General features: G+C 46.3%; 1 protein-coding gene across 5 annotated transcripts in view; it reads left to right on the forward strand.

The window, feature by feature from the left end:
- The window catches only part of LOC135896185 (serine/threonine-protein kinase Nek7-like), a 68,989-nt gene that overhangs the window by 11,097 nt on the left and 29,964 nt on the right, over positions 1-27,928 (forward strand). For all 5 annotated transcript variants that reach the window (XR_010562623.2, XM_065424554.2, XM_065424555.2 and 2 more), the window contains 2 exons: positions 17,059-17,167; positions 19,112-19,219. Coding sequence is in view for 4 of the 5 variants with exons in the window: in XM_065424554.2 (XP_065280626.1) it covers positions 17,059-17,167; positions 19,112-19,219 (217 nt within the window). In the remaining variant the exon portion in view is untranslated. The remainder of the gene's footprint in view (positions 1-17,058; positions 17,168-19,111; positions 19,220-27,928) is intronic.

Raw genomic sequence — 27,928 nt, forward strand, 5'->3', positions numbered from 1 at the left:
CCTCTCCTCCTCTCCTATCTTCGTCTTTCTCTCCCACTTTTACATCTTTCCTGTCTTCTCTTCACTTCTTTTACTTCCGTATTTCTTGACGGCAAGGGATAACCTGGTGTAACTATCCAACCTTGGGTATTTTATAGTAGGCTATAGTGGCGATGCATGGGTGGCGTCTTCAGGCTTCCAATCTTGTAGCGTTTCCTTGTTGGGCTCCATGGTGGGTGGTCACCATCGCCGCCAAATTTTGCAATTTTTTATGGCAGAAGCTTTTCCCCCATTACCTGATCGCTCCGTGAAGAGGGGGCGCACCGATGAACAATTCAACTTTTTTATGCAACCGAAAGTGTCCTTTCCTAAATACCACGTTGTCCACAGTAAGCACGAAACAAAGACAGTCCGAATGATATCACCATTTCTAGTTGCCAAATCTATCACTGAAGCAATAGGCCCAGATTATAAAGTAACGAAGATGGGAAGTGGCGATCTTGTACTCGAAGTTCGCGACAAGCCACAATATGATAAACTCTCGAAACTTGTAGCATTTGGGGACATTCCCGTTTCTGTAGGCCCACACAGGTTGATGAACACAGTGCGCGGTGTCATCTCGGAAGATGACCTTCTCGAACTTACCGAAAGTGAATTATTAGAAGGATGGCAAGAGCAGAACGTCGTCAAAGTACAAAGGATAACAATAAGGCGAGATGACAAAGAAATACCAACTAGGCACATAATCATCACTTTTGGAACTAGCAACTTACCAGACTCAATAGAAACAGGATACTGCAAACTCCATGTAACCCACGCCGATGCTTCAAGTGTCAGCGGTTCGGGCACGGTTCGCAAAGCTGCCAAGGGCGCACTACTTGTGCAATATGTGCATCAAACGAGCGCTCGTCTGACACTTGCAATTCCACCATCCGTTGCGCTAACTGTGAAGGGGATCACCCCGCATACTCTCGCTCTTGCCCATGCTGGAAAAAAGAAAAACAAATCATCGAAATCAAAGTAAAAATGGACCTTTCCTTCCAAGAGGCACGCAAACACTTCTCCATCAATCAATCTAGTCCATCCTACACCGATGTGGCGCGCCGGGGGGCAGCGCTACATCCTTCTGCAGCCTCCCAAGTCAGACGGAGTGTGACGACGGTAATGCCATCAGCCCCCCCGGCTGGAACAGCCAGCGCTGTACCGGCCCCCGCAAAGGAGGACCAGCAGACCCTCGGGCCTGTTGGACCCACGGTCACTGCCCAAGCAGATCGGCCCAACATTCCCGCGAAAGTGCCCGCCACGGGGGCAGTATCCACCGCCTCAGAGGAGGTGATGGATACGAGCACAAATCCGGCGTCTCAGACGCCCAAGGAACGGTGCAGCTCCCTTGAGCGCATCTGGAAGGTAGAGAGAGCTTGTTTCACGGGGCCTGGAAAGGTCTCCTGAGATAACCTAATCTATATTTCTTCGACACACAGCACAAAACACATGCATTATGGATACAATGGAACGTCAGGGGTTTACTCCACAACCTAGACGATATTAAGGAACTCTTGCACAAGTACAGTCCAAAGGTGCTGCGTGTCCAAGAAACACATCTTAATCCTTCACACACGAACTTTCTCCGGCAGTATGCCGTTTATCGAAAAGACCGCAACGACGCCCTCGCCTCGTCTGGCGGTGTGGCAATAATTGTAGATAAGCGTGTTGCTTGCCGGCAACTACAACTTAATACACCCCTAGAGGCAGTTGCACTCTGTGCAGTACTGTTACTAAGCTGATCACTATTACCTCTGTATACATCCCCCCGAACTACCAACTTTCAAAAACAGAATTTGACACCTTTATCTTTTAACTGCCCGAGCCTTACATTGTCGTTGGAGATTTTAATGCACACAACACCCTTTGCGGAAGCCGTCGTTGCGATGCCAGAGGACGCTTAGTGGAAAACTTCCTCCTCTCTACAAATGCTTGCTTGCTAAATGGAAAAGATCCTACATTTTACAGTGTCGCAAACAAAACATTTTCATCTATCGATTTGAGCATTGCATCGAGTTCACTTTTGCCGCATCTGGAGTGGAACGGGATTGAGAATCCGTACGGGAGCGATCATTTCCCCATTGTCATAAAACTAACAAAAGGTGATGAGGGCTGTCCACATGTTTTCCTGTGGAAAGTCGATTGTGCCGAATGGACAAGATACAGGGAGCTGACACATTTGACTTGGAATGACATCTGTATTCTTTCTATCGAAGATCCAGTGACATAATTCACGGCGTTGATAGTTGATGCGGCATCAATATGTATCCCTGTAATAAATGGATCGTCCTGTAAGCGACCTGTTCCGTGGTGGAACTATGACTGCAAAAAAGCGCGTAGAAATCAAAATAAAGCTTGGAACAACCTTCGAGACGCTCCAACTACGGAGAATTTGATTATTTTCAAGAAAATAAAGTCTGAGGGTAGAAGAACGTAGCGCCGTGCCAAAAGGGAAAGCTGGCAGAGATATATTTCTAGCATCAACTCTTATACTGACGAACGAAAAGCCTGGAACAGAGTGAATAAAATCAAAGGTAGGCAAACTCATCCTCTACCATTAGTAAACACGCAAGGAAATAATCTTCAGGACCAAGCTGACTCTCTAGGGGCACATTTTGAAAGCATTTCTAGCCCATTGCATTACTCCGGTGCATTCCATAGATACCAGAAACAAGCTGAGACACTGCCTCTGGACATAAAAGGAAAGAGCAATGAATCCTACAACTGTCCTTTCAATATGGCTGAATTTCAGGCTGCACTACATAGTTGTAATAAATCAGCTCCTGGAACCGATCGAATAATTTACGAGAAGATTCAACACCTACATCCCGAAGCACACAAAACACTCCTCTCTCTTTTTAACGCATATTCTCTGCCAGCTACATCTCGTCAGCCTGGAGGCAAGCAGTCATAATCCCTATTCTGAAAGAGGGCAAGGACCCGTCTTAGGCCAGCAGCTATAGGCCGATAGCCCTAACAAGCTGCCTATGCAAGTTTTTTTAGAAAATTACTAACCGTCGCCTGGTGCATTTTCTTGAAAGTAACAAGGTACTAGATCCCTTACAGTGCGGCTTCCGGGAACATAGATCCACAACAGATCAACTTGTCCGTATCGAGACAAATATCTGGGATGCCTTTGTGCACAAACAGTTTTTCTTATCAGTATTTTTAGACATGGAGAAAGCATATGATACTATCTGGCGTTTCGGAATCCTTGGGGATCTAGCTGGAATTGGTGTCCGAGGCAACTTGCTAAAGGTGATTCAAAGTTATCTGTGCAACTGCACATTTCATGTTCGGATTGGTAACGTCCTGTCTCGTCTATTTACTCAGGAAACAGGTGTGCCACAAGGTGGAGTGCTGAGCTGTACTTTATTCTTTGTAAAAATGAATTCGCTCCATACTATCATGCCACGTACAATGTGTTATTCCATATACGTGGATGATATCCAAATAGGTTACAAGTCATGTAATCTTAGTATCTGCGAGCGACAAGTGCATCTTGGCCTGAATAAGTTGTCTAAGTGGGCAGAAGAGAACGGCTTTAAACTAAACCCTGAAAAAAGTACATGCATTCTCTTCTCCAATAAGAGAGGCGTAATACCGGAGCCCGTTATTGACCTTAATGGAGAACGGCCATCTGTGAGTCATGAACATAAACTTCTAGGCCTCATTTTAGACTCCAAACTTGCTTTTATCCCACACTTAAAATATATGAAACTGAAGTGCTTGAGGACAATGAATCTACTGAAGCTCTTGTCCCGCACATCTTGGGGAAGTGACAGAAGATGCCTCTTAAGCTTGTACAAAAGCCTTATATGGTCACGCCTTGACTACGGATCCATTGTGTATAACTCTGCCACGCCTAGTGCTTTGAAGATGCTCGACTCCGTCCACCACTTGGGTATCCGTCTTGCTACTGGTGCGTTCAGGACTAGCCTCGTAGAAAGCCTATATGCCGAATCTAACGAATGGTCCCTACATCTTCAAAGAACATATTGACACGCGTACTTACCTTTATCGGGCGACCACGTTTTGCCGCCTAACAAATGTTATCGCACAGCGTGGGACGCGCCTGCATGCATCTGAAGTTTCTGGAAAGTTATCGATGCTTCTATTCGGTTGTCTGTTGTCGCCGAACCTTGTGCTATCAGATTTCATCGCGTGACACGAATTGTGTAGAACTTTGTGGAAGGCACGCGGGTCCCAACGATTAGTCTGGAACATTCGACGACTGTTGTATAAAAGCCGACGCGCTTGACCCGCTGATCAGATTTTCGACGATCTCCGACTGTGTTCGCCGCTATCGTTGTGCTATAAGTGTAGCCTGTTTTGTGGGCACAGGTTCGCCCAATAAAATTTAGTTTTGTCGTTCACAGTGGTGCTACTGTGTTCTTCAACGTCACCACTATGTGACATTTGGTGGAGGTGCTTGTGCGTTCATGTACCCAACGCCCCCGCAAAGCCGCGATCCAAGCCCGAAGCCCGAGGACAAAACCAACATCGCCCAAGACCAGCGTGCTAGCCGCAGACTGCAAGGAATGCACCTACAGCACGGATTTCTACCTGAGTCAACAAAGAAGATCGTGGTCAAAACAACCGAAATGGCTGCCCCAGCGTCCCCCGTTATCCTACAACAACCTCGGGACCCACCGACCTTCCATGGAGCAGCGACTGAAGACCCAGAATCCTGGCTGGAGACCTACGAGCGAATCGCGAGTTTTAACAACTGGGACTCCGACGACAAGCTGCGGCATGTATACTTTGCCTTAGAAGATGCCGCCAGAACGTGGTTTGAGGACCGGGAGTCGACCTTGACGACATGGGACCTCTTCCGTAGCGGCTTCCTGCGCACCTTTATGAGCGTCGTGCGCAAGGAAAGGGCCGAAGCCATGCTGGACGCCCGAGTGCAGCTACCTAACGAGAACGTTGCCATCTTCACGGAAGAAATGAACCGTCTCTAACGCCATGCCGACCCGGATATGCCCGAGGAGAAGAAAGTCCGCCTTCTCATGCGTGGTGTGAAGGAAGAACTTTTCGGCGCAATGGTACGAAGCCCACCGAAGACCGTAGAAGAGTTCCTTCGCGAGGCAACCAGCATCGAGAAGACACTCGAAATGCGGAACCGGCAATTCAACTGCCGTACAAGCTCTGCCCACTACGCAGGAATTCAATTGCTGGCCACGGACGATCTACGCGAGACCATCAGGGCCATTGTGCGCGAAGAACTGCGCAAGGTCTTGCCTTCGTCGCAGCCTCAAGTGGCCTTGATCGCCGACATCGTGAAAGAAGAGGTGCACCGATCCCTTGGGGTCCCTAGGGTTAACCAGAATCACCGCAACCGGAAGCAATGACCTACGCCGCCGCCGTCGGCCGCCGTCAAGGCCCCCCTCTGCGACCGCGCCAGGGTCCTGCAACGCCGCAATTCCGTCGTCCGCCGCCGCCAGCGCGCCAATACGTCGCCCAGCGCACCTACGCGAGGAAGACGGACATTTGGCGAGCCCCCGACCACCGCCCACTCTGCTATCACTGCGGAGAAGCCAGCCATGTGTACCGCCGATGCCCATACCGCGACTTGGGACTGAGAGGCTTCGCCGTCAACGCGCCGCATCCGCAGCTTGAGGAGCGTCCACGTGAAATCGCCGATTACCTAGCCGCCACTCAGTGGAACTCTCGACGACCATCCTGTTCGCCGTCACCAGGCCGCTACCTGTCACCGCAGCGCCGACCATACACTGGTTCAGCTCGGGGCCGCTCTGCGAGCCCATATCCGGAAAACTAAAAGCAGCAACCGATGGAGGTGCGGTTGCTGTTCGTCGAACTGATGAAGATCCTCCGCCGCCGCCGAAGTCGACGAAGAAACTATCTCGACGACCTAATGACGACACGGCGCCGTCCCGACGAAGTCAGCAAGCCAAGACTACACCGACGAAAGACGACTTGACGACGCGATGTTCCAGCTTCAGTTCAACACGACGCAGCCGTGATCCGACGCCAAGACCTAACTGCAACGCCAGACAAAGAACCACCGACCTCGACGTGCTTCTCGACGGCCACGCAGTTACCGCCTTAGTGGACACAGGTGCTGATTACTCCATCATGAGTGGACACATCGCCGCCCAGTTGAAGAAGGTTAAGACTGCATGGGAAGGCCCTCAAATTCGCACCGCTGGAGGACACCTGATTACACCAACTGGAATCTGCATGGCAAGAATAACCATTCATGACTGGACTTACCCTGCCACCTTCGTTATCCTCCAGCAGTGTTCACGAGACGTCATTCTCGGTATGGACTTCCTGAACCAACACGGCGCAATCACCGATCTGAAGTCGAAGTCAATAACGCTGTCGGAAGATAAAGCAATACCGCTGGAGAGCCTTCGTAGTCACCACGCCTTGAGTGTGCTCGAAGATCAAGTAAGCATCCCGCCTCGCTCCAGCATTGTTATTTCGGTCGGCACCGAAATACCCGCTGACGTAGAAGGCGTCATCGAAGGCGACCAGCGTCTACTGCTCGACCGTGAAATATGCGTCGCAAGAGGCATCGCTCGACTGCACGGAGGAAACACGAAAGTGTTACTGACAAACTTCAGCCAGGAGTTCAAGCACATCAACAAGGGCGCGACGATCGCATACATCGAGGAAATTCTGGAAACGAGCAATGCGTTTGTCCTCTCGGATTCTGTCGCATCCACCCCGACGACCGTAGTTCCTGAGCCAGACTTCGACATAAATCCAAGTCTCCCCGTGATTAAGTGGCAGCAGCTCAGAAGTCTGCTTCGACGATACAAAGACTGCTTTTCGATGTCATCGAAGGTTCGACAGACACCAGTCGCAAAGCATCGCATAATAATTGAAGAGTGCGCTCGACCACTCCGCCAGAGCCCTTACCAAGTTTCGACGCAAGAACACGAAGCTATAAGACAACAAGTTGACGAAATGCTGCGCGACGACATCATCCAGCCGTCGAAAAGCCTGTGGGCGTCTCCAGTTGTTTTAGTGAAGAAAAAGGACGGAACCCTACGTTTCTGCGTCGATTATCGTCGACTGAACAAAATCACGAAGAAAGACATATACCCCCTCCCACGGATAGACGACGCATTGGATCGGCTCTGCAATGCTAAATACTTCTCATCGATGGACCTCAAGTCTGGCTACTGGCAAATAGAAGTCGACGAAAGGGATTGCGAAAAGACCGCCTTCATCACGCCAGACGGCCTCTATGAGTTCAAGGTTATGCCATTTGGACTGTGCTCGGCGCCTGCAACGTTCCAGCGCGTGATGGACACGGTTTTAGCAGGATTGAAGTGGCAGACCTGTCTCGTTTACTTGGATGACGTCGTTGTATTCGCCGGAAATTTCGACGATCACCTTAGGCGGCTTTCCACAGTACTAGAGGCCATCAAGTCATCAGGGCTCACTCTGAAGCCAGAAAAGTGCCGCTTCACTTACGATGAGCTTCTGTTCCTAGGCCACGTCATCAGCAAGTCTGGAGTCCGCCCTGACCCGCAGAAGACAGCTGCCATCGCAAAGTTCCCGCAGTCCACCGACAAGAAGGCAGTGCGTAGATTTCTTGGCATGTGTGCCTACTACAGGCGATTTGTCAAGGACTTTTCGCGCATCGCTGAGCCGCTGACACAGCTAACTAAATGTGACGTCGAGTTCAAGTGGGAAGCGCCGCAGGCCAACGCATTTCAAGAACTAAAACGACGTATGCAGTCGCCGCCCGTACTTGCGCACTTCGACGTGCCGATACTGAAATCCACACTGACGCCAGTAGCCTAGGCCTCGGTGCCGTCCTAGTCCAGAGACAAGATGGACACGAACACGTGATAGCTTACGCTAGCCGGTCGTTGTCAAAAGCGGAAGGCAATTATTCTACAACCGAAAAGGAATGCTTCGCCATCGTTTGGGCTACAGCGAAATTTCGCCCTTACCTATATGGCAGGCCATTCAAAGTGGTCAGCGACCATCACGCGTTGTGTTGGCTAGCTAACTTAAAGGACCCTTCAGGACGGCTGGCACGGTGGAGCCTCAGACTACAAGAATACGACATCACTGCAACATACAAGTCTGGACGAAAACACTCAGGTGCTGATTGCCTATCACGCGCCCCCATTGACCCGCCGCCGCAAGATGATGAGGATGACGACGCCTTCCTTGGAATAATAAGCGCGGAAGACTTCGAAGAACAGCAACGAGGAGACCCGGAGCTAATAGCTCTAGTTGAGTATTTGGAAGGGCACACCGACGTTGTCCTTAGGGCATTTAAGCGTGGAATGTCTTCGTTCATGCTACAAAACAACCTGCTCGTGAAGAAGAACTTCTCACCAGTCCGCGCCAGCTACCTTCTGGTTGTACCAACAGCGCTGCGTCCAGAAATACTGCACGCCCTACACGACGATCCAACCGCTGGGCACCTGGGATTCCTGGACGCTGTCGAGAATACAGGAAAGGTATTACTGACCGCGTCTGACCGCCGACGTCGCCCATTACGTCAAGACATGCCGAGAGTGTCATCGATGCAAGACACCACCGGCAAGGCCAGCAGGATTACTACATCCGATCGAACCTCCTCGCCGACCATTCCAGCAGATTGGGATGGATTTGTTGGGGCCGTTTCCGATATCAACATCCGAAAATAAGTGGATCGTCGTGGCGACGGACTATCTCACCCGCTTTGCTGAAACTAAAGCTCTACCAAAAGGCAGCGCAGCCGAAGTGGCGAAATTTTTCATCGAGCACATCCTGCTGCGACATGGTGCCCCAGAAGTCCTCATCACCGACAGAGGAACGGCTTTTACAGCAGAGCTCGTCCAAGCCATTCTGCAGTACAGCCAGACAAGCCACAGGAGGACAACTGCTTACCATCCGCAGACGAATGGTCTCACGGAACGCCTGAACAAGACCCCACGCCGACATGCTAGCAATGTACGTCGACGTCTAGCACAAGGCGTGGGACGCGGTCCTGCCGTATGTAACCTTCGCTTACAACACGGCGGTGCAAGAAACAACACAGATCACGCCGTTTAAGCTGGTTTACGGCAGGAACCCGACGACGACGCTCAACGCCATGCTGCCCCACGTCACTGACGAAGAGAATGTTGATGTCGCTGGCTATCTCCAGCGCGCCGAAGAAGGCCGACAGCTCGCCCGCCTACGGATCAAGAACCAACAGAGGACCGACAGCCGACACTACAACCTCCGACGACGCTTCGTCGAGTACCAGTCCGGCGACCGTGTTTGGGTTTGGACCCCGATACGCCGACGAGGACTGAGTGAAAAACTGTTGCGCCGCTATTTCGGACCCTACAAGGTCATTCGACGTATTGGCGCACTGGACTATGAGGTCGTGCCAGACGGAATTTCGCATTCACAGCGGCGCCGCGCACGATCTGAAGTGGTCCACGTCATGCGTCTGAAACCCTTTTACGCACGCTGACGAACTTCCTTATTTTGTTGTTTTCTTTGCTTGTTTGTTTGCAGCATCGGGTCGATGCATTTTAAGAGGGGGGTATTGACACGCGTACTTACCTTTATCGGGCGACCACGTTTTGCCGCCTAACAAATGTTATCGCACAGCGCGGGACGCGCCTGCATGCATCTGAAGTTTCTGGAAAGTTATTGATGCTTCTATTCGGTTGTCTGTTGTCGCCGAACCTTGTGCTATCAGATTTCATCGCGTGACGCGAATGGTGTAGAACTTTGTGGAAGGCATGCGGGTCCCAACGATTAGTCTGGAACATTCGACGACTGTTGTATAAAAGCCGACGCGCTTGACCCGCTGATCAGATTTTCGACGATCGCCGACTGTGTTCGCCGCTATCGTTGTGCTATAAGTGTAGCCTGTCTTGTGGGCACAGGTTCGCCCAATAAAATTTAGTTTTGTCGTTCACAGTGGTGCTACTGTGTTCTTCAACGTCACCACTACGTGACAATATTTAAGTCTCTCTTACGCCCTCAAAGTTAAATCACATTTCCATCATCCATGTCATTCAGTTATTCACGACCTGTCTACGGCTAGGCTTTTCCGTAACCGCCCAGGCACTAGACCTTCTCTGTCCCTTCGGTTGGAAGCATTTTCTGAAGAAACGGCTGCGCCGATTTTAGAGAATGTCATAATTGCAACTACGCAGCTTCCACCGCCTTGGGAGTGGAAGACTATCGAATGTGATGTGTCGTTTGCAGAAATATAAAAACGAGCACTTGAGGCACACATACGCTCACATTTTCTTGAGCTTCAGGAGAAGTATTCTTGTGCTGAATTTTACACGGATGCCGCTAAGTCTCCTTCTGTTGTTGTTTATGCAGCACTAGGACCAGCGTTTTTAATATCCAGTACATTGAACCCACATACATGTATTTTTACAGCGGAAGCATAAGCAATACTCTCTGCAGTAAAGCACATCAAGCAAATGAATATGACTAGGGCTATTGTGTTCACAGACTCGTTGAGTGTAGTCCTAGCCCTAATGAATGTACATAAGCATAAAACACTGTCTTTAATCAATTATATACATTGCTATGCTCAGCTTACAGTGCCAAACAAACGATCATCCTATGCTGGGTACCTGGCCACTGTTGTATAAAACGCAATGAAGCTGCTGACGAGAAAGCTACTTCGGTAGCTTTTAGTGACACGGACATAAACATACCGTTCGCAGCCACAGATCTTAAAGCATACTTGCGTCACAAGCTGAGAATCCACTGGCAGCAACAGTGAAATGCTCAGATATCAAATAAACTGCACTTGATAAAACCCAAATTAGGATATTGAGTATCGAAGAGAACATCACGATATAACGAAGTGCTCCTTTGCCGATTAAGAATAGAACACACTTACGGCACTCACTCTTACCTCTTGACTGAAGGGAATCCTCCGACTTCTAGTAAGTGCGGCCAAAACCTCACAGTCCTGCACGTTCTTATTCAGTGCCCTGCAATAGAACCACAGAGGAAAAAGTATTTTATTTCTGCATATCGTGAAAATATTCCTCTTCACCTGAAAGGTTTTCTTGGCAATGAACCGCTTTTTAATCCGAAACTAGTCTTAGAATTTTTAGCTGAAACAGACACTCTGGAAATCATTTGGCCGGAAATCATTCAGCGCACATATAATAGCCCCTGTACTCAAAGAATTTCTTGAAGCTAAAGTGTCAAAGTTATGTTTTATTGCATCATGCCTTTAACGAAACCCCATTGCCATAGCCTACAACACTACTTAGTGTCATTAGTTTAGCAGCAATATATTTTACGCCATCCACAGCAACAGATTTTAGGCCTCCTTACAGCCATGTCACATATACCATGAGAAATTCATTAACTAATTCATTGCCTACACCATTCACAATGCACTGTAAAGATTACATTAGTCATGGCGCTCTTTGGCCATACCTGGCCCTTGCGCCATAAAACGCCACACATCATCTTGTCAGTAGTGCCTCATAAACGGCTCCTGTGGCACATGGTGCAAAACTCCTATGGAGCTTCTTATTATGTGTGAGAGAGAACGCTTTTCATTTGAAGTTCTTCGGCAAGTCCAGGATAACTTACATAGAGCTTAGAAACAGGGGGGTATATAGTCCATGTCTCTGTATCCTATTCTTCACTTCTGGCTTTGTGGTTGTCTGAATCGTCCTAAACTTTGTGCCATAAATGCTGCCTTTAATATTTTTTGTGGAGCATTTCAGCAATTGCAGGGTTAGCCTACAGAATCTAGCCTTTCTGTATGTAATGTAAGATTCATGTACTGCGTAATGGCACTACTTGATGCAAGTATGGCCTTGCTGTTGCTGCCTTGATCTTTATTTGAGTGTGCCGATTCATATGGCAATGCGTATGGTAATCCTTTTTTGAACCTATGGGAGAATATTGCCAGCAAATGCATGTGTACTAATATATAAAAGATGCAGCACACCTTGTGATGCATGTTTTTATATGGAAATTCATGGGTCCTTTTACTGCAACAGCAGTTAAGTTCTCGAAACTGGGTCTGCCTTGTCTGTTTGTCTGTCCCATCTGTCCATCCTGTTACACTGACTCCGACCGTCATAATCGATGACACACAATGATGATTTATTGTTTTAGGCCATCTCATCTTCCCCAGCATCACCATCGTCACAGCGTGGAGAAAAATAAAACTTCACAAATGCCTCCACTTGGATTTGAACCCATGCCAGTAAAGCAATGTGTATTTGGGAGTCGAGCGTGCTAAGGACTGAATTATCGTGCCACAACAGTGCTGGGCAATTAGTGGGAAGCTTTGCGTTCCGCAGAGACTCTGAGAGCAAAGCAGAACCAGAACAAGCAACACTGCAGTGTACGAGGCTTGCATTAAGTGCATCACATAGAAATTGTTCATGGTGTGTTCATGTGCAATTCTTCGTTGTCATGATTGTGAAAACAGCGTCGGTGACACAAAGGAGGCCTACATGACAATGATGGTAAGCCTCAAACATGGCACATATCCACAATAGAGGGTACATCTAGAATAAGCTTGTTGGTGGGAAAAAAAAACAGAGAAAGCATGCCATTAGCGATGTTGCAGTAATTGTGCCACATAGCTTACACAGTAGCTCACAGTATTCAACAGCACCAAGTGCCCTATATAGTTGTACTCCAGATGTGCAAAGAAAATGAAAGTGCTTAAATCTCATAGGTGGCAGGGCATCATTTCGCTTGTGACATCAGTTGTAGTAGAAGTTTTGCCCTCAAAGTCTATTGGAAGGTTCATGATTGTGTTGCGCTTAGTGTTATACTGATGAAAGAACTAATGGATGAACATATAGAAACAAAAGGTGGTTGTACGTAGCGCAAGTGCATCCACGTTTTGTTGCATCTAACCTTGTATATATACCTCGTACATAAGCGTGTTCTCAAACAGTATTAAACGAGTTGGTAGCTTACGCCACGTACATCCACAATTTGTTCCTTTATGTTTGTGCATTAGTTCTTCCGTCAGTGTAACACTAAGTGCAACACGATCATGAACATCCACCAACTATTCCCGTTCATTGCTTTTCTAAATGCTTTTGAAAAGCCCCAGATGGGACCTCCAAAACGAGTAATGAAGCCTGTACATGAAGCTTTTAATGCAGCAACTGTCTCCTCGCCTGCAGCCTAAATATTTATTTATGCAAAAATTAAATTTAAAAAATTAATGTAAGGAGACTTCTGATTTGAAGGTCATCCCAAATGTTATATTGCAGTCACGTTGGGCAGGTAAGGTACTTGTACATTGTCCTACTGAACGATGTAAACAAAACACTGTGACTGCTTCACACAAAAATAAACATGATGCACCAAGATTACTTGAAACAAATATATTTAAGGAGTGACATGATGAACCACCGTGAACAAAAAACATTATTGCACAACCCTTTGGCCAACCAACTATGTATATAAAGTTATATAAAGGTATGTATATTAACTAAATAAATATAGCCTACTTTGACAGGGGGAGTCCAAGAGTGCTAAAGTCTTTCCCTGTACATAGTTACAAATTTACAACGTGCATTACTATGTCATACAGAAAGGAAGTTGAGTCAATGCCTCCTTTACTAGATGCCTGCCGCGTTGTCCAGTAAGCTCGGTTCCGGGCCCTCTCCCTTTTCTCTCTTCCGCGAAAAGGCAACGAGCGCCTCTCATGGCGAACGCCTGCAACTTGCAATCACATGCTGCGGCCTCTGAGATTAACATGGCATCTGTCACTGTCTTGAAGGCCCGCGACAATGCTCGCTAACAGACGCCCGCGCATATAACGCGCCAGCGGATGCATTCAGTCGCCGCTGCCACATCCCCCGGAAGTTGAAAAGGCAATGAGCGCCGCCTCACGGAATTTATGCTGAACTAACTTCAACTAAGGGAATCGCCGCTACAATGGGAAAGCAAGCAACGCGGCGGGCATCTAGTAAAGGAGGCATTGGTTGAGTACATCACAAAGAATAAGAAGGTTACAACATTCTAATCAAAACTATACTTTCTGCATAATCACACAATTAGTTACTTTTCAAATATTGTAATAAATATTTCTTCTTTTTAAATCTTACTTTAAATTGTAAGTTTTTATATGACTGTGCTCTTCTTCTCTCCATAAGCAGATTTTTCTTTCTGTTTTCTTAGACATGGAAAAGGCATATGACACGACTTGGAGATATGGGATTTTGCAAGACCTCTCAGAAATGGGTATTCGAGGGAATCTGCTTAATGTAATTGAAAGTTACCTATCAAACCGTACATTTCGCGTTAGGGTGGGCAACGCTCTATGCAGGCCATTTACACAAGAAACTGGTGTGCCGCAAGGAGGGGTATTAAGCTGTACCCTTTTTATAATCAAAATGAATTCCTTGCACTTATCTATACCGCAGAGCATGTTTTATTCGGTATACGTAGATGACGTACAATTAGGTTTCAAGTCATGCAACCTTTCTATTTGTGAGCGACATGTCCAGCTTGGCTTGAACAAAGTTTGTAAATGGGCAGAAGAAAACGGCTTTAAACTGAATCCTGTTAAAAGCTCATGTGTCCTTTTCACACAAAAAGGAGGGTTATTTGCAGAGCCCAGTGTAGAACTACATGGACAGCAAATTCCAATTGTCAAACAACACTCATGTTTAGGAATCATATCAGATTCAAAACTGACCTTCATTCCACTCTTAAAGCACCTAAAACAGAAATGTCTAAAAACAATGAGCCTTCTTAAACTTATATCACATACAACATGGGGCAGCGACAGGAAGTGTCTGATGAACCTGTACAAAAGTCTTATACGCACACGGTTAGATTACGGGGCCATAGTATATCAATCTGCCAGTCCAAGCGCCTTGAAGATGCTTGACCCTGTTCACCACTTAGGTATCCGCTTGGCAACCGGTGCCTTCCGGACAAGTCCTGTAGAAAGTCTCTACGTTGAAGCTAATGAGTGGTCACTTCAACTTCAGAGGTCATACTCCAGTTTCATGTACTTTTTAAAAGTGAACACAAACCGCAACCATCCTTCTTATGTAAGCATAAACGACGTGGCATCTGCAATGATCTTTAATAATCGACCTGCAGCTACAGAACCATTCTCTCTGCACATTAGAAAGCTTGTTGAGTATATGCAAGTCCCAATTCTACAGCAAAGCCTGATGGCCCCAGCTAAGCCATTGCCGTCATGGCAGTGGAAGCCCATAGAATGCGATATATCATTCGTAGAGGTGACGAAACACGCCCCAGAGGCACATATTCGAATGCATTTCTTGGAACTTCAATCTAAGTACTCGTGCATAGAATTTTACACTGACGCTTCTAAGTTGCATGCCGGCGTGTTTTATGCTGCAATCGGACCATCCTTCTCCCAGTCTGGCGGACTGCATCCGGAAACAAGCATATTCACTGCGGAAGCTTATGCAATTCTATGTGCTGTTAAACACATCAAGAAAGCAAAGTTGCACAAAGCCATTATATACACGGACTCTCTAAGCGTCGTAAAAGCCCTAATGTTCCGCAATCATCAAAACCCTGTACTTACCGAGCTTTATTCCGTCATTTGCACATCGTACATGTCTCAGCAACAAGTCATAATATGTTGGGTACCTGGACATAGGGGCATTGAGGGTAATATGCTGGCTGACCAAATAGCCACATCAATTGCATCACAAGATATCCATCCTACCACCGCACTACCTGCCTTCGATCTAAAACCTTTCATCCGAAAGAAACTCGGGACCCACTGGCAGCGCTTATGGGATGCTGAAACAAATAATAAGCTTCACTTGAATAAACCAAAACTGGGTTATTGGCCCTCCACAACAAAAACACGACAAACAGATGTCCTATTCTGTCGTCTTAGAACAGGACACACATATGCCCCACACAGTTTTTTGCTAACTGGAAATGAACCACCATCCTGCGGTAGATGCGGTGAAAGGCTCACCCTCCTCCACGCTCTCCTGGAGTGTCGGGAAGCCAAAACAGAGAGAAAGAAACAGTTTCCGCTAGCATACCGGCAGCACATCCCCCTTCATCCTGTCATTTTTCTTGGTAAAGAACCGTTGTTTGACACCAGAGCAGTCCTAAATTTCCTAAACGATTTTGTCTTACATGTTGTTAGCCCTACAAATTTGTAGCACATCCTCTCTCCAGAGGATGCCGCTGCGATAATATATTTTTGTATAGCACATGCCTTCAGGCCCTTCCGTTCCAAGGGCTCTCTTAGGCAGTAGTGCTTCTTGCAAACATCTACCTTCATGTATTTTTAAATATCATCATTCTATCACAATGTATCTTTTGTGTTCTTAGTAGTACTCACTAGTCATTGCCATAATTTTATTACATATAGCTTTTATGCATTTTACAGAGATTGCTTTTTAGGCTCTTTACAACTACGTGCACGCCATCCATAATACATCGTCAACATTACCACTTGTCATGGCGCTCTTTGGCCAAACCTGGCCCTTGCACCATAAAACACCACACATCATCATCATGTGCCCTTCTTCCTTAACAAACCACCCTATAACTGCTGGGTTCTTGTCCAGTTCCCTGTAATGGGTGAGTGCAATTATTTGAGGAAGAAGCAGGCTACGAAAACGAAGGAAATGCTGGTCTTCACTGAAGGAGAATGCTGCTGTCACTGTAAATGAGTTCAGAGCTGTAGGAATCACTGAAGTCTGTTCTATTTTTTCTCCCCTTTCACTCTTTCCTGTGCTGCAAGAAAACATGGTAATTGAGAATGTTCACTTGGAACACACTGAAAGTTTCAAACTGGGATAACAAAACACTAGCGAAAATACGCAAACATGCATCCACTTGTTTTGTTTTCTTCTCAAGTGGCCTTCCTGTGAAGCTTCCTTATGGGTGCGTTAAATCATTATCCCGTTTAGTAAAATCATTACTGTTCCTGCGCTGACAAAGGGTGTGTAAGTGTATCATCCACATGGGAACCAATCCCAGTGCTCTAAAACATCTTTTGTTACTGGTTTTGGGCTCACTGAAAAAGTTCAATGTTTGTTTAGTGGCGACACTTTCTCTGAAAGTGCATTGCATTGGCTGTAGTGTTTCAGGCAGCATGGTAAGCTGGTTCCCGAGCCAACCATCTGGAGGTACTTCTCACAGGTGTGTGCCGCCCTCAAGCACATGCACTTGAAGAGGATAATGCACAGAGGTATTCAGCCATGGCATTCCATGTTGCATTCTGAGCTAGGTTATAATCAAATATATGAGCATCAAGACCTGCTGTAAGGAAAATGCAGTGCTGTTAATGTCCGTAGCAGTTTCAATTGCATAGGCAAAGGAGATTGTATGGCGTCTTCTTTTTTTCCTCATGGATGCCACACAACACCAGGTCTGCACAACATTTCTTGCTATGTGTGTAGCATGATGAGAACTGCCTTCCTGGACCAGTCACCACCGTTTGAAATCACTATCCTTACATAGCCATCATCAGAGGCATTGTAGCTTGTGCTACTTATTTAAACAACACACCTGCTCCTCATTAGTGACTTTTGCAAGTTTTGCATTCAAGCATAACTGCCTCAAGAAGGTGTTTTTGCATCAATAAAGTTGTCATAGACAGCTTTGTTTATTAACAGGGTAGAAAAAAAGAATCAGTCTATTGGTGGTGCCTACTTTGCTGATAACATAACAAAACTTGTACTAATGCACCTGGTCAAGCACTTTTAGGGATTGTGGCACTTTCAGTGGACACCGATTGGCTAAGCCAGTGGGTGGGACACCTGTTGCTCCAGTGAGGTGTTGTGCCATACACCACATCATGCAAAAGTGACAGAATATCTGAAAGTGATTGATCGATTATGCAGCCTTTGGCTCCTTGGATCAAAGGTGGTGGTGGTAAGAGAGCAAGCTGCACATAGGAAAATACTGCTTGATCATGATGGTAGGAGCAATAGAGGGACACTAAAGAAAAGCACTAAATAATTTCATGCTGATAAAGCAGTCTTTCAAAGCATTCTTTCATTTATTTTGGTGTAATAAGTTGACTATTGAAAAAGAAAATGAAGTTCAAAGTTCTAGTTTTTGAAATTTCACCTTGAAACCCGAGCGCCGGCACATCAGTGTGATGTCACAGATTCCAAGTTATTTATTCATATTCCACTGTTGTGGGCTCAGTAAAAGTTCTTGCAACCTGTGAAGTTCAGACTCTGGTTCTTTAAGAATGCAGTGTAGTCCTTCTTTACCGATAAGAAATTAACTAGGCTCTACGAGACACTGCCAAAATCCATGACATCATGGCAGGCTGGTGTGGAAACTTCAAGATGGCGTTGTCACCCGTATTTTGTCTTTGTGTCTTTTCCGTACCAAGCATCTTCTCGCAATATGACCCACATTTTTGGTATTGCAGCAGGATAACTTACTAATACAGGTCAAATGAATTTTCTCTTTAATGTCCCTTTAAGAAAACAATGCAACATTATAGAAACAGTGGTGATGACAATATTAACTTACTGTCAGCATAAATTCAAATGCAGACATGGGCAAAATGCTACAGTGCTTTGTTCCATTTCTAGCTTTTCTTGCATTGTAACATTGGCTTGAATCAGGTTCTAAAACGTGCACTTGCGACTGCACCGCGCTTAAAAACTGGCTGCTGAGCAATTGTGTGTCGCACCTCCATCTAATTATGCATACCAGCTGCTTTGATCCATTTTTTCTGTTTGCATTACAATTTATGCTGGTGGTGCACAGCCACTCATTGTTTCTTCCTTAGTGATAACTCATTATGTCACTAAATCCGTCGTTTCTTTGTTAGTTGTAGTTCTTGCTGCAGCAAAATGCTACAACAAAAAAAAAAGGCATTTGTACACCCAGTTTGTTTATTGCACAGTGATCAACTGCATGTTATATTTACTTCAAATTTCTTCTTTTTGCCCATTTTCCTTGTTTTGTGTACTTATGCAACAAATATGTTTCTCACAGCTCTATTTCTCTTTTATTTTTTTGTTACTTAACTGAATTTTACAGGCCAGCTTGAATGAAGGTTTCCTGGCAAACATTTCTGTGTAAATTAAGTGTATGCATCTTTGGAAATGCGAGAATTTAGAATTTAGTTCAGAGTTGCTGTTTTGCTACGTGCAACCTATATGTGCAGATGTGAAACCGGCCAACGTGTTCATCACTAGTGATGATAGGGTCAAGCTGGGAGACCTAGGACTGGGACGCTTCTTCAATCCCAGCAGTGTTGCTGCCAACTCTTTTGGCAAGTCCTTTCATATTTATTGTCAGTGGCCTGTTCTATACCTGAAGTTACTGTCTTTCTGCAATTTAAACATTTCGATGCATGGGATGAAGCTATAGCATGGGGACATTTTTGGACCAAAAAACTTGTCATTGTATTTCTAGTGCATCAGTACCTCACTCTTTTCATGCCAGGCATGACCAGGATGTAGAACGAAAAGAGAACCGGAATCTTAACCAAAACTGAAAGGACACCCTCCCTAGTTGATATTCTTGAAATGTGTCTGAACCTGAACTAAAAAAGTAATAATGGTTGCTTGTCCAGAATGAAATAGTTGAATCATATACCTTTATTTCTTTAGTTCGTGCACCCCACTTTATGACTCACAAATTGTGCTGTAGGCTAGGATAGGGACAGATGCTGGGTATGTGCTGGTAACTACGACTGCCTTGGCAAAGACCCTTGCCGTTCCTTGCAGCCGAAACAAAGTTTGAGGAGCTCCATAGAATCATGTTTATGTTGAATCTCACAATTAGGCCATTGGGTCAAGTGACTTGAAAAAATGCTTGTTACTGGGAATAGAAGAAAGGGCGTCTTCATGGATGGGAAAACCAATGATTGTAGTAGGATGTAGGTATAACTGTAACCGTAACACTGAAGGTGCAAATGAGTGCTGACATCTTCTCAGTGCATGGATCCATGGCTGTAAATGGCACACGAGGTCCACTTCTTATGACAAGCGTAAGACAGCTGACATAAGGAAGTATAATATGGATAGAATTGAACATGCTCTCAGGAACGGAGGAAGCCTAAAAGCAGTGAAGAAGAAGCTAGGAATTTGCAAGAATCAGATGTATGCGTTAAGAAACAAAGCCGGCAATATCATTGCTAATATGGATGAGATAGCTCAAGTGGCTGAGGAGTTCTATAGAGATTTATACAGTACCAGTGGCACCCATGATGATACTGGAAGAGAGAATAGTCTAGAAGAATTTGAAATACCACAGGTAATGTCGGAAGAAGTAAAGAAAGCCTTGGGAGCTATGCAAAGGGGGAAGGCAGCTGGGGAGGATCAGGCAACAGCAGACTTGTTGAAGGATGGTGGGCAGATTGTTCTAGAGAAACTGGCCACCCTGTATATGCAATGCCTCATGACCTCGAGCATACCGGAATCTTGGAAGAACGCTAACATAATCCTAATCCATAAGAAAGGGGACGCCAAAGACTTGAAAAATTATAGACCGATCAGCTTACTGCCAATTGCCTACAAACTATTTACTAAGGTAATCACAAATAGAATCAGGAACACCTTAGACTTCTGTCAAGCAAAGGACCAAGCAGGATTCTGTAAAGGCTACTCAACAATAGACCATATTCACACTATCAACCAGGTGATAGAGAAATGTACGGAATATAACCAACCTTTATATATAGCTTTCATTGATTACGAGAAAGCCTTTGATTCTCTCAAAACCTCAGCAGTCATTGAGGCATTACGGAATCAGGGTGTAGACGAGCCGTATGTAAAAATACTGAAATATATCTATAGCGGCTCCACAGCCACCGTAGTCCTCCATAAAGAAAGCAACAAAATCCCAATAAAGAAAGGTGTGAGGCAGGGAGATACGATCTCTCCAATGCTATTCACAGTGTGTTTACAGGAGGTATTCAGAGACCTGAATTGGGACGAATTGGGGATAAAAGTTAATGGAGAATACCTTAATAACTTGCGATTCGCTGATGATACTGCCTTGCTTAGTAACTCAGGGGACCGATTGCAGTGCATGCTCACTGACCTGGAGAGGTAAAGCAGAAGAGTGAGTCTAAAAATTAATCTGCAGAAAACTAAAGTAATGTTTAACAGTCTCGGAAGAGAACAGCAATTTACAATAGGTAGCGAGGCACTAGAAGTGGTAAGGGAATACTACATCTACTTAGGGCAGGTAGTGACTGCGGATCCGGATCATGACACTGAAATAACCAGAAGAATAAGAATGGGCTGGGGTGCGTTTGGCAGGCATTCTCAGATTATGAACAGCAGGTAGCCATTATCCCTCAAGAGAAAGGAGTATAATAGCTGTGTCTTACCAGTACTCACCTACGGGGCAGAAGCCTGGAGGCTTACGAAAAGGGTTCTACTTAAATTGAGGACGACGCAACGAGCAATGGAAAGAAGAATGATGGGTGTAACGTTACGGGATAAGAAAAGAGCAGATTGGGTGAGGGAACAAACGCGAGTTAACGACATCTTAGTTGAAATCAAGAAAAAGAAATGGGCATGGGCAGGACATGTAATGAGAAGGGAAGATAACCGATGGTCATTAATGGTTACGGACTGGATTCCAAGGGAAGGGAAGCGTAGCAGGGGGCGGCAGAAAGTTAGGTGGGCGGATGAGATTAAGAAGTTTGCAGGGATGACATGGCCACAATTAGTACATGACCGGGGTTGTTGGAGATGTATGGGAGAGGCAGTGGGCGTAACCAGGCTGATGATGATGATGATCATTTGCACTACTGTGTTGTTGTTCCTTTGTCCCAAGAGCATGGTTGAGAGTTCCACAGCATCAACAAGGAGTCATTGGGATGCCAGCAACATGAATAGCCACTCAGTCAAGATTTCATAGTGCCAAATTACAAGATACTTCCTACGCCATGCCTTCCCTGTTTCTCCTCTTTTTCTCACTTAGCTCCTAAAACTGCACCCTTGTGTCTATGTAGCATGCTGAAGGAGGCTTGTAAGGGAAGTTCTCTAGCAAGTGTAAAGCATTGAGGGCCATGTGAATAGTGTTATCTTTCCTTTTCAACCTTGTTATTAAGGCCATGTGTGGCATGACCCTAAGTTGGTGGCAGCAGCAGTATGAGAAGTGAGCGAGATCAGTACTGAGTGCAGAGTGTGTTTGGTCTTTAGTTACTTTTCCTGCTTTGTGCTCACTTGTCCCTTCTCCACTCTTGTTTCTCATGGCGCATGCTGCCTGGAGTGTGCGTATTTGCATTGTGCGGATGAGGTACTGGTGTTCAGTGCTACTGCTAGCAAATGTCTGTTCACTGGTTATGCTGCACATCTGCACTTGTGGAAATTTGTATCTTGAATGATGGCCCTGTTGCTTCTGCGGAGCTGCCGGACCTTCAAAATGCTGTTTCAAGGGCTCTCTCTGAGAACATTGAGGCGAGCAATGTGCATTTACGAAGGAAAAGACCACACAGTAATTCAGTTATCAACATAAGGTTCTTTTTATGTGTTGACAATTACGTGGACACTTCAGGCGAATTTCTGGTGTCGTCGTTGCCGCTGCATTCCATATAAAGTAAAAGTGCGATAACATCACCACCACATGCAATATGCTGTAGGCACAAGCAAAAAAGCTTGCGAGGATGAGCCGAGAAGGATGTTGGCTTGATGTTGCGGTGTCTTGTCGTGCTTGCAAGAGAGGAAGGTGGGGAGGGTGCGTACTGTCTTCTCGCGTGCACAAGGGGGAGAGCGGGGAGATGTGCACAAGTTGGCTGAGACGAGGGGGGGGGGGGAGGGTGGCTGGTTAGCGGGCATCTCCTTTTCTACTCCAGCTGTTGGGGCTGGGCGTGGCCTCGTGCGTCCTATATCGGAGGCAGTCTGCGGCAGGTTCGAAGGCTAGCAGACCTGAGATAGCTGATGGCTTCATGTGCACTGCGTTCGCATTGAAACGAGAGGCAGCACGAAGGGGAATTCGCTCGCTGCTCCTGCCGCTCTTCATCACGCCAGCATTCTGACAGTGAGTGTCCACGATCATCGAGTGAGATGTGTTCGTACTTGCCTGTGCAGACATGACAACATGCTTGTTAATTTAGTCAGTAAGCGTATGTTTATAGCAGTTTATGCAACTGATAAGAGGACTAATCTTACTTTGTATAGCTGTCTAATAATTCACTATCGCAATCAGTGCTTTGCCTTTCAGGCAAAACTGTTACCTTTTCTTTACATTTTACAAGTACTTAATTGGTATAATTTATTGTTATACTCAGTATGGATGATGTTAGATAAAAAACAAACAAAGGAAAAAAAAGCAACCTCATTGGAGATGCTACCCTGTGTGCTGCATACTCTATTAAGTTTCTTTAACTGATATTCATGCACAAACACCAATTGCTTTCTGATGTGTGCCAGAGTCTATCTCTACCTCCTTCTGACAAAATTTGCGCATGCGGACGAGTTGGTAGCATTGTGCAATGTTTTGCCGAGGTGGAGGAGTAAGTGGATTGCACAAAATTGGTTCATGAACCGTTATAATCAAAATTTTTCTGAGCCAGAAATGAACCAAAATGAAATGCAAGCAGTTGAACACAAACTCAAACCAGTATTTTAACACAAAAGTGTTTTATTCCGGGCTCCATCAAGAATTCTCGCTAGTACGTACATCAGGGAAATGATGTGGCTAAAAGAGCACGCTAGTTTTCTAGCATCCCCACGAGATGGCAATATTTTGCCATTCTTTTAACTTTGTGCTCTTACGGTCTGCGGTAACAACGCAGTTTCATCACATGGCTTCTATTCCATGTAGGATCAGCCTATGACTAGTGGTTGCCTTTGGAATGCAGTTTAAATACGTAGCAGCAGTGTTTACAAGTTGCCTATTGCTTTACTTGCAATGGTGCCAAATAACAATGCTGTGGCATTAAGCGCTTCAGAAAGGCTGCGGTGTTGACAGGCGAATGTCATGAAACTGACCGCATTGTACCAATGAGAGACACGCCACTAGGAAGCACAACCTATTAGCAATTACTGTGCGCACACTATGAACTGTGCTTCTCGCACTCATGAAGCTGAGCATGTCGCCAGTAACTGGGCTCTATATCCAGCCATTTTTTAATAGTAATCTTGTTGTGTAAGTGGTACTGCAAAGCTAATCGCAGCCTTCAGAAATGGTGCATACACAAGCTGTAGGCACAGTACTTTTCTTATGTTTTGAATATTGTAGTTCGTACAAACCTTCTGCACGCCTTAAATGTGCATGGAGAATGTTGGGACATATCACTTAGCTGACAGCTTAATTTTTTGTTTTGGTATGTGCTCCTGCATAAACACATAATTAAAAGAAGTAAAGGTCAACAGACAAGGATGCTGATCTGCCACCCCTGGCAGGTGTGCGGAACTACACTAGAATTTCAATATAATGCACTATAATGAGTTAAAAACCAGCATTTTGGCTGTAGACATTATTGCGACTTGGGGTCGAGGATGAGAAATGGACTCTTGGAGTCGACAAAGAGGAGGCGAAAAGCTTTATACACTGTGTACATATATAGCAGGTAATAGCATACAAGTAGTGGTGCCAAAGAGCACACCAGACCAATGGGGCAGCTGGTGGCAACCCTCTTTCTTAACAATGTGCCAATTCCACCTTAAATCCCTTTGGCGATCCATCATCGGCAGCAACAAGGCGGGGCAGGGCTGCTGAGGTCACCCGCATTGATTTCCCATTCATCACGGTAGCAGTCTTGGTACAGCGCGCCACCGGATTCCTCAATTCGACCTCAGGAAATGGGTCGGCAGTCTAGTGGAACTTTGCATGTTGTCAGTCACAAGGGCAACCACTTGAGAAGAACAATGGGGGGAGGGGTAGGAGTGTCCATTGCCTCATTGATAGGCACGCAATGTGGCACAACAACGCATACCTCTAAAGTAATATGTACACACGCACCAGTCAATGACTCTTGGTTATTCTCCCTCTGTTTCCTTTATCACCGTAGCCTTGATCATGTGATGTGGTCTCTGTTGTGACCACAGCACATGACCAAGGCTGAGGGGTGGAATTTTCGGAGAATTTTCCAGGGATGAAATTTTCGAATATCACTTTCTGGGATACTATCGCGAGATTTCGCATGGCTATTACCAGATGTGTTAGCATCTATGGACATCAGCATTTCTGATGCTATGCAAGACGTCATGCTTTGCACTGTGCCTCATGGATGCCAATACATACGATGCTAGTCAAGCAAAATCTCACAAAAGTGAAAGTATCACTGAAATTGATTGTCCAAGAATACTGCCCTAGGGGCACAAAAGATGTGTGCTGCTGTAGGGAGATTAACTTGGTCTCCAGTGGTATATCTTCCCCGAGTCAGTATGCACCTTGTTTGCATTCTCTGGAGGATTGCGAGGAGGTTCGTAGATACAGTGTAAAAATAATCTTCACTTTCAAGATGCACCACGCACCACATAGTCACAGGTTTCGCTGCTAAACCACTGTAGCTCACCCTGTTTGCACATGTGTGAACAGTAAGGGAACAGTCCTTTTGGAGCATGTAGGCATAAAGAGTGCTGTGAGAACGACAGCCGCCGTCCTGTACCGTGCGATCGTGCTCGGGTTTCGATGAAAATGCAGCGCTTGCTTCGACTACCCCCTCTGCACCTGCGGAAAAATGCGCGCCCGTGCCGCTGTTGTCGATGCACTGACGGCGCGCGGAGGGAGTAAAGCGATGAGGACGTGTTCGAGGGGGGGGAGGGGGCATAGGAGCAGTCGTGGGTCGGGTGTAAGGAGACGCTCTGGACCTGTTGACTTTCTCTTGCCCGTCCTCCTGTCTTTCTTCGCTTTCCCTCTCGTTAGGGCTTTCACGGGATCGAAACTTGTGGAAAAGAGGAAGAGGAGGGGGGAGGGGGGGGGAGACGGCTGTGGACAATCCTGCTTTTGCAATGCATTGTGGCACCATCGTGCAGTGGCCACGAAAAACAATTTCGTAGCTGCCACTGCATGCCGCGACAGCCGCCCCACGCGAGACTTGTGACCAAACAAGCAGCGTATGAGGCAAGACCGAAACAATGTGTACACGCCGTCATATTTTGTCGTTGTCAGCTAGCCATGGAGCCCGATAGTGAATGCTTTGTACCCAGAGGTTTCTTCAGCGTGGTGAACAGCTGAAAAAAGCGCTTCGGCAACGCTTTACAAGCTCCTCCTTGACCTGAAACCACAACACCTGTGGCGTGAGGTGCTTAAATAATAAAATAGTATGAGCTTGCACAAAAATGCATGACTCAAATAGGGCGCGAGGTGTAGTTCTTAGGGCAAATATCATGTTTCACCACTGAGTGCATGTCTTGCTTTATGGTGTGCCATAGTGCTAGGCGTACATACTTACACAGGCAGTGGGGAGGCCAACATAATGCCAATTTGCGCATGTTATTCACCCACATAAAGTGTGTGTGCATTACAAAAATGCCAAAATATGGTCAGAATGCCCAAAATCGGTGACACCTGTTTGTGGGGCACCTGTTTTCCTCTTAGAATGTGCCGCGGTACGAACATAATGGTCGATGGCGTCAGTTTTTTTAACTGGTCCGTGTTCACAAACAGCATCGGTATAAAGTCCATATGTCTGGGTGACAGCGAAGGCGCTCCTGAAATGTGTCAGTTACACAATAAGCCGCGCTACTCGACTCCAGAAGACGCCAGGTGGGAAAATGAGCCTTAGTACATACCATACTACATCACGATTCGCTAAATGAACATAAGCCTTCTGCAAGTAAATATTACTTAGTGCCAACAAGAATGACGAAACGACAACTATCAACGATTGCTAACTAGCACCATCAGCTACTTCCACAGTGCAAGCTGTTTCCCACATCAGCCCGGCAGTGCAGGCGTGCTTGGCTCCAACAGATAACTACACCGACATCACAAGCATTCTCTGAGCATTTATAAAGCTGTAAGTATGCGTGGTGTGAAGTTACAAAGTGACGGCGTTCTAGTGGTGGCCGCTTAGAGACGATAGCAAAAGAAAGGAGAACACACACACACCCTTCGCATTTCACTCAGCCAGCTCGCACAAGCTCAGAGATTGTTTGTTTCGCTAGCTCAAACATATATTTGCGTCTTTGTCGAGGTTATTCGTATGAGTCAGTAACGACAAAAACAGAGAGGTAAACTACATACGCCAATACATACCTGTCACAAAGTGCTTCTCGCACAGTCAAGATGCTGCTGACAGCTGCCATAGACATTCTTGCACATCTTGACGCTTCACAGCCATAATCCAGGCTTCACGGCGCTGTCAGTCGCGTTTTACCTATGGAAATAGGAAAAATCGCACTGTTCTGCTGGGATGGTCACGGGAGGTGCAGCCGTAAGCAACACACAACATTGACATTGAGCCAAATTTCCATGGCACTAATGTTCGAAAGGCGTTCCGTGCACGCGGCAGTGATAATGGCAAGGCTGACAAGCAAGTGAAAGAACTTTATTTGAGGTCCAGCGAGGTGCGTAAACTCGTCGCGCACCCAGCTAGTCCCACGTCAGAACCGGTAGGTCTAGCCCACCGGCCCGGTCGCAAGCACGCCGGACAGCCACGGTTTGCTTGTCTAGAGCCGGGCTACACGGAAGCAAGTACCACTCCTCCTTGCTAAACTTGGGGTATCTCGACCTGCACTCCCAGAGCATGTGTGCTAGAATGGAAGTCTGCCCGCAGAACGGGCAGGCATCGTCACTGTATACGTCAGGGTAAACATCGTGTAGAACGGCCAGACACGGATATGTGCCGATCTGTAACAGTCTAAGAGAAACGATTTGTGCCCTATTCAATTGACAAGTGCAACGCCTGTCACGGCCGGCTGGACTCGACTCACTCGGAGAAGAGAGTTGAGTCCAGCCGTGTGCCTGCCAAATCGCTTCGGTCCTCAGCCGCTAGGGCGCTGCGCATGTGCAGTTAGGTGTCACAAAAGGTGGATTGCCATTACACACGACATCCCGCTTTCGCCGTGCCGTT

Source organism: Dermacentor albipictus, unplaced genomic scaffold (assembly GCF_038994185.2).
Source record: "Dermacentor albipictus isolate Rhodes 1998 colony unplaced genomic scaffold, USDA_Dalb.pri_finalv2 scaffold_17, whole genome shotgun sequence".
In the NCBI taxonomy this organism is placed as follows: Eukaryota; Metazoa; Arthropoda; class Arachnida; order Ixodida; family Ixodidae; genus Dermacentor; species Dermacentor albipictus.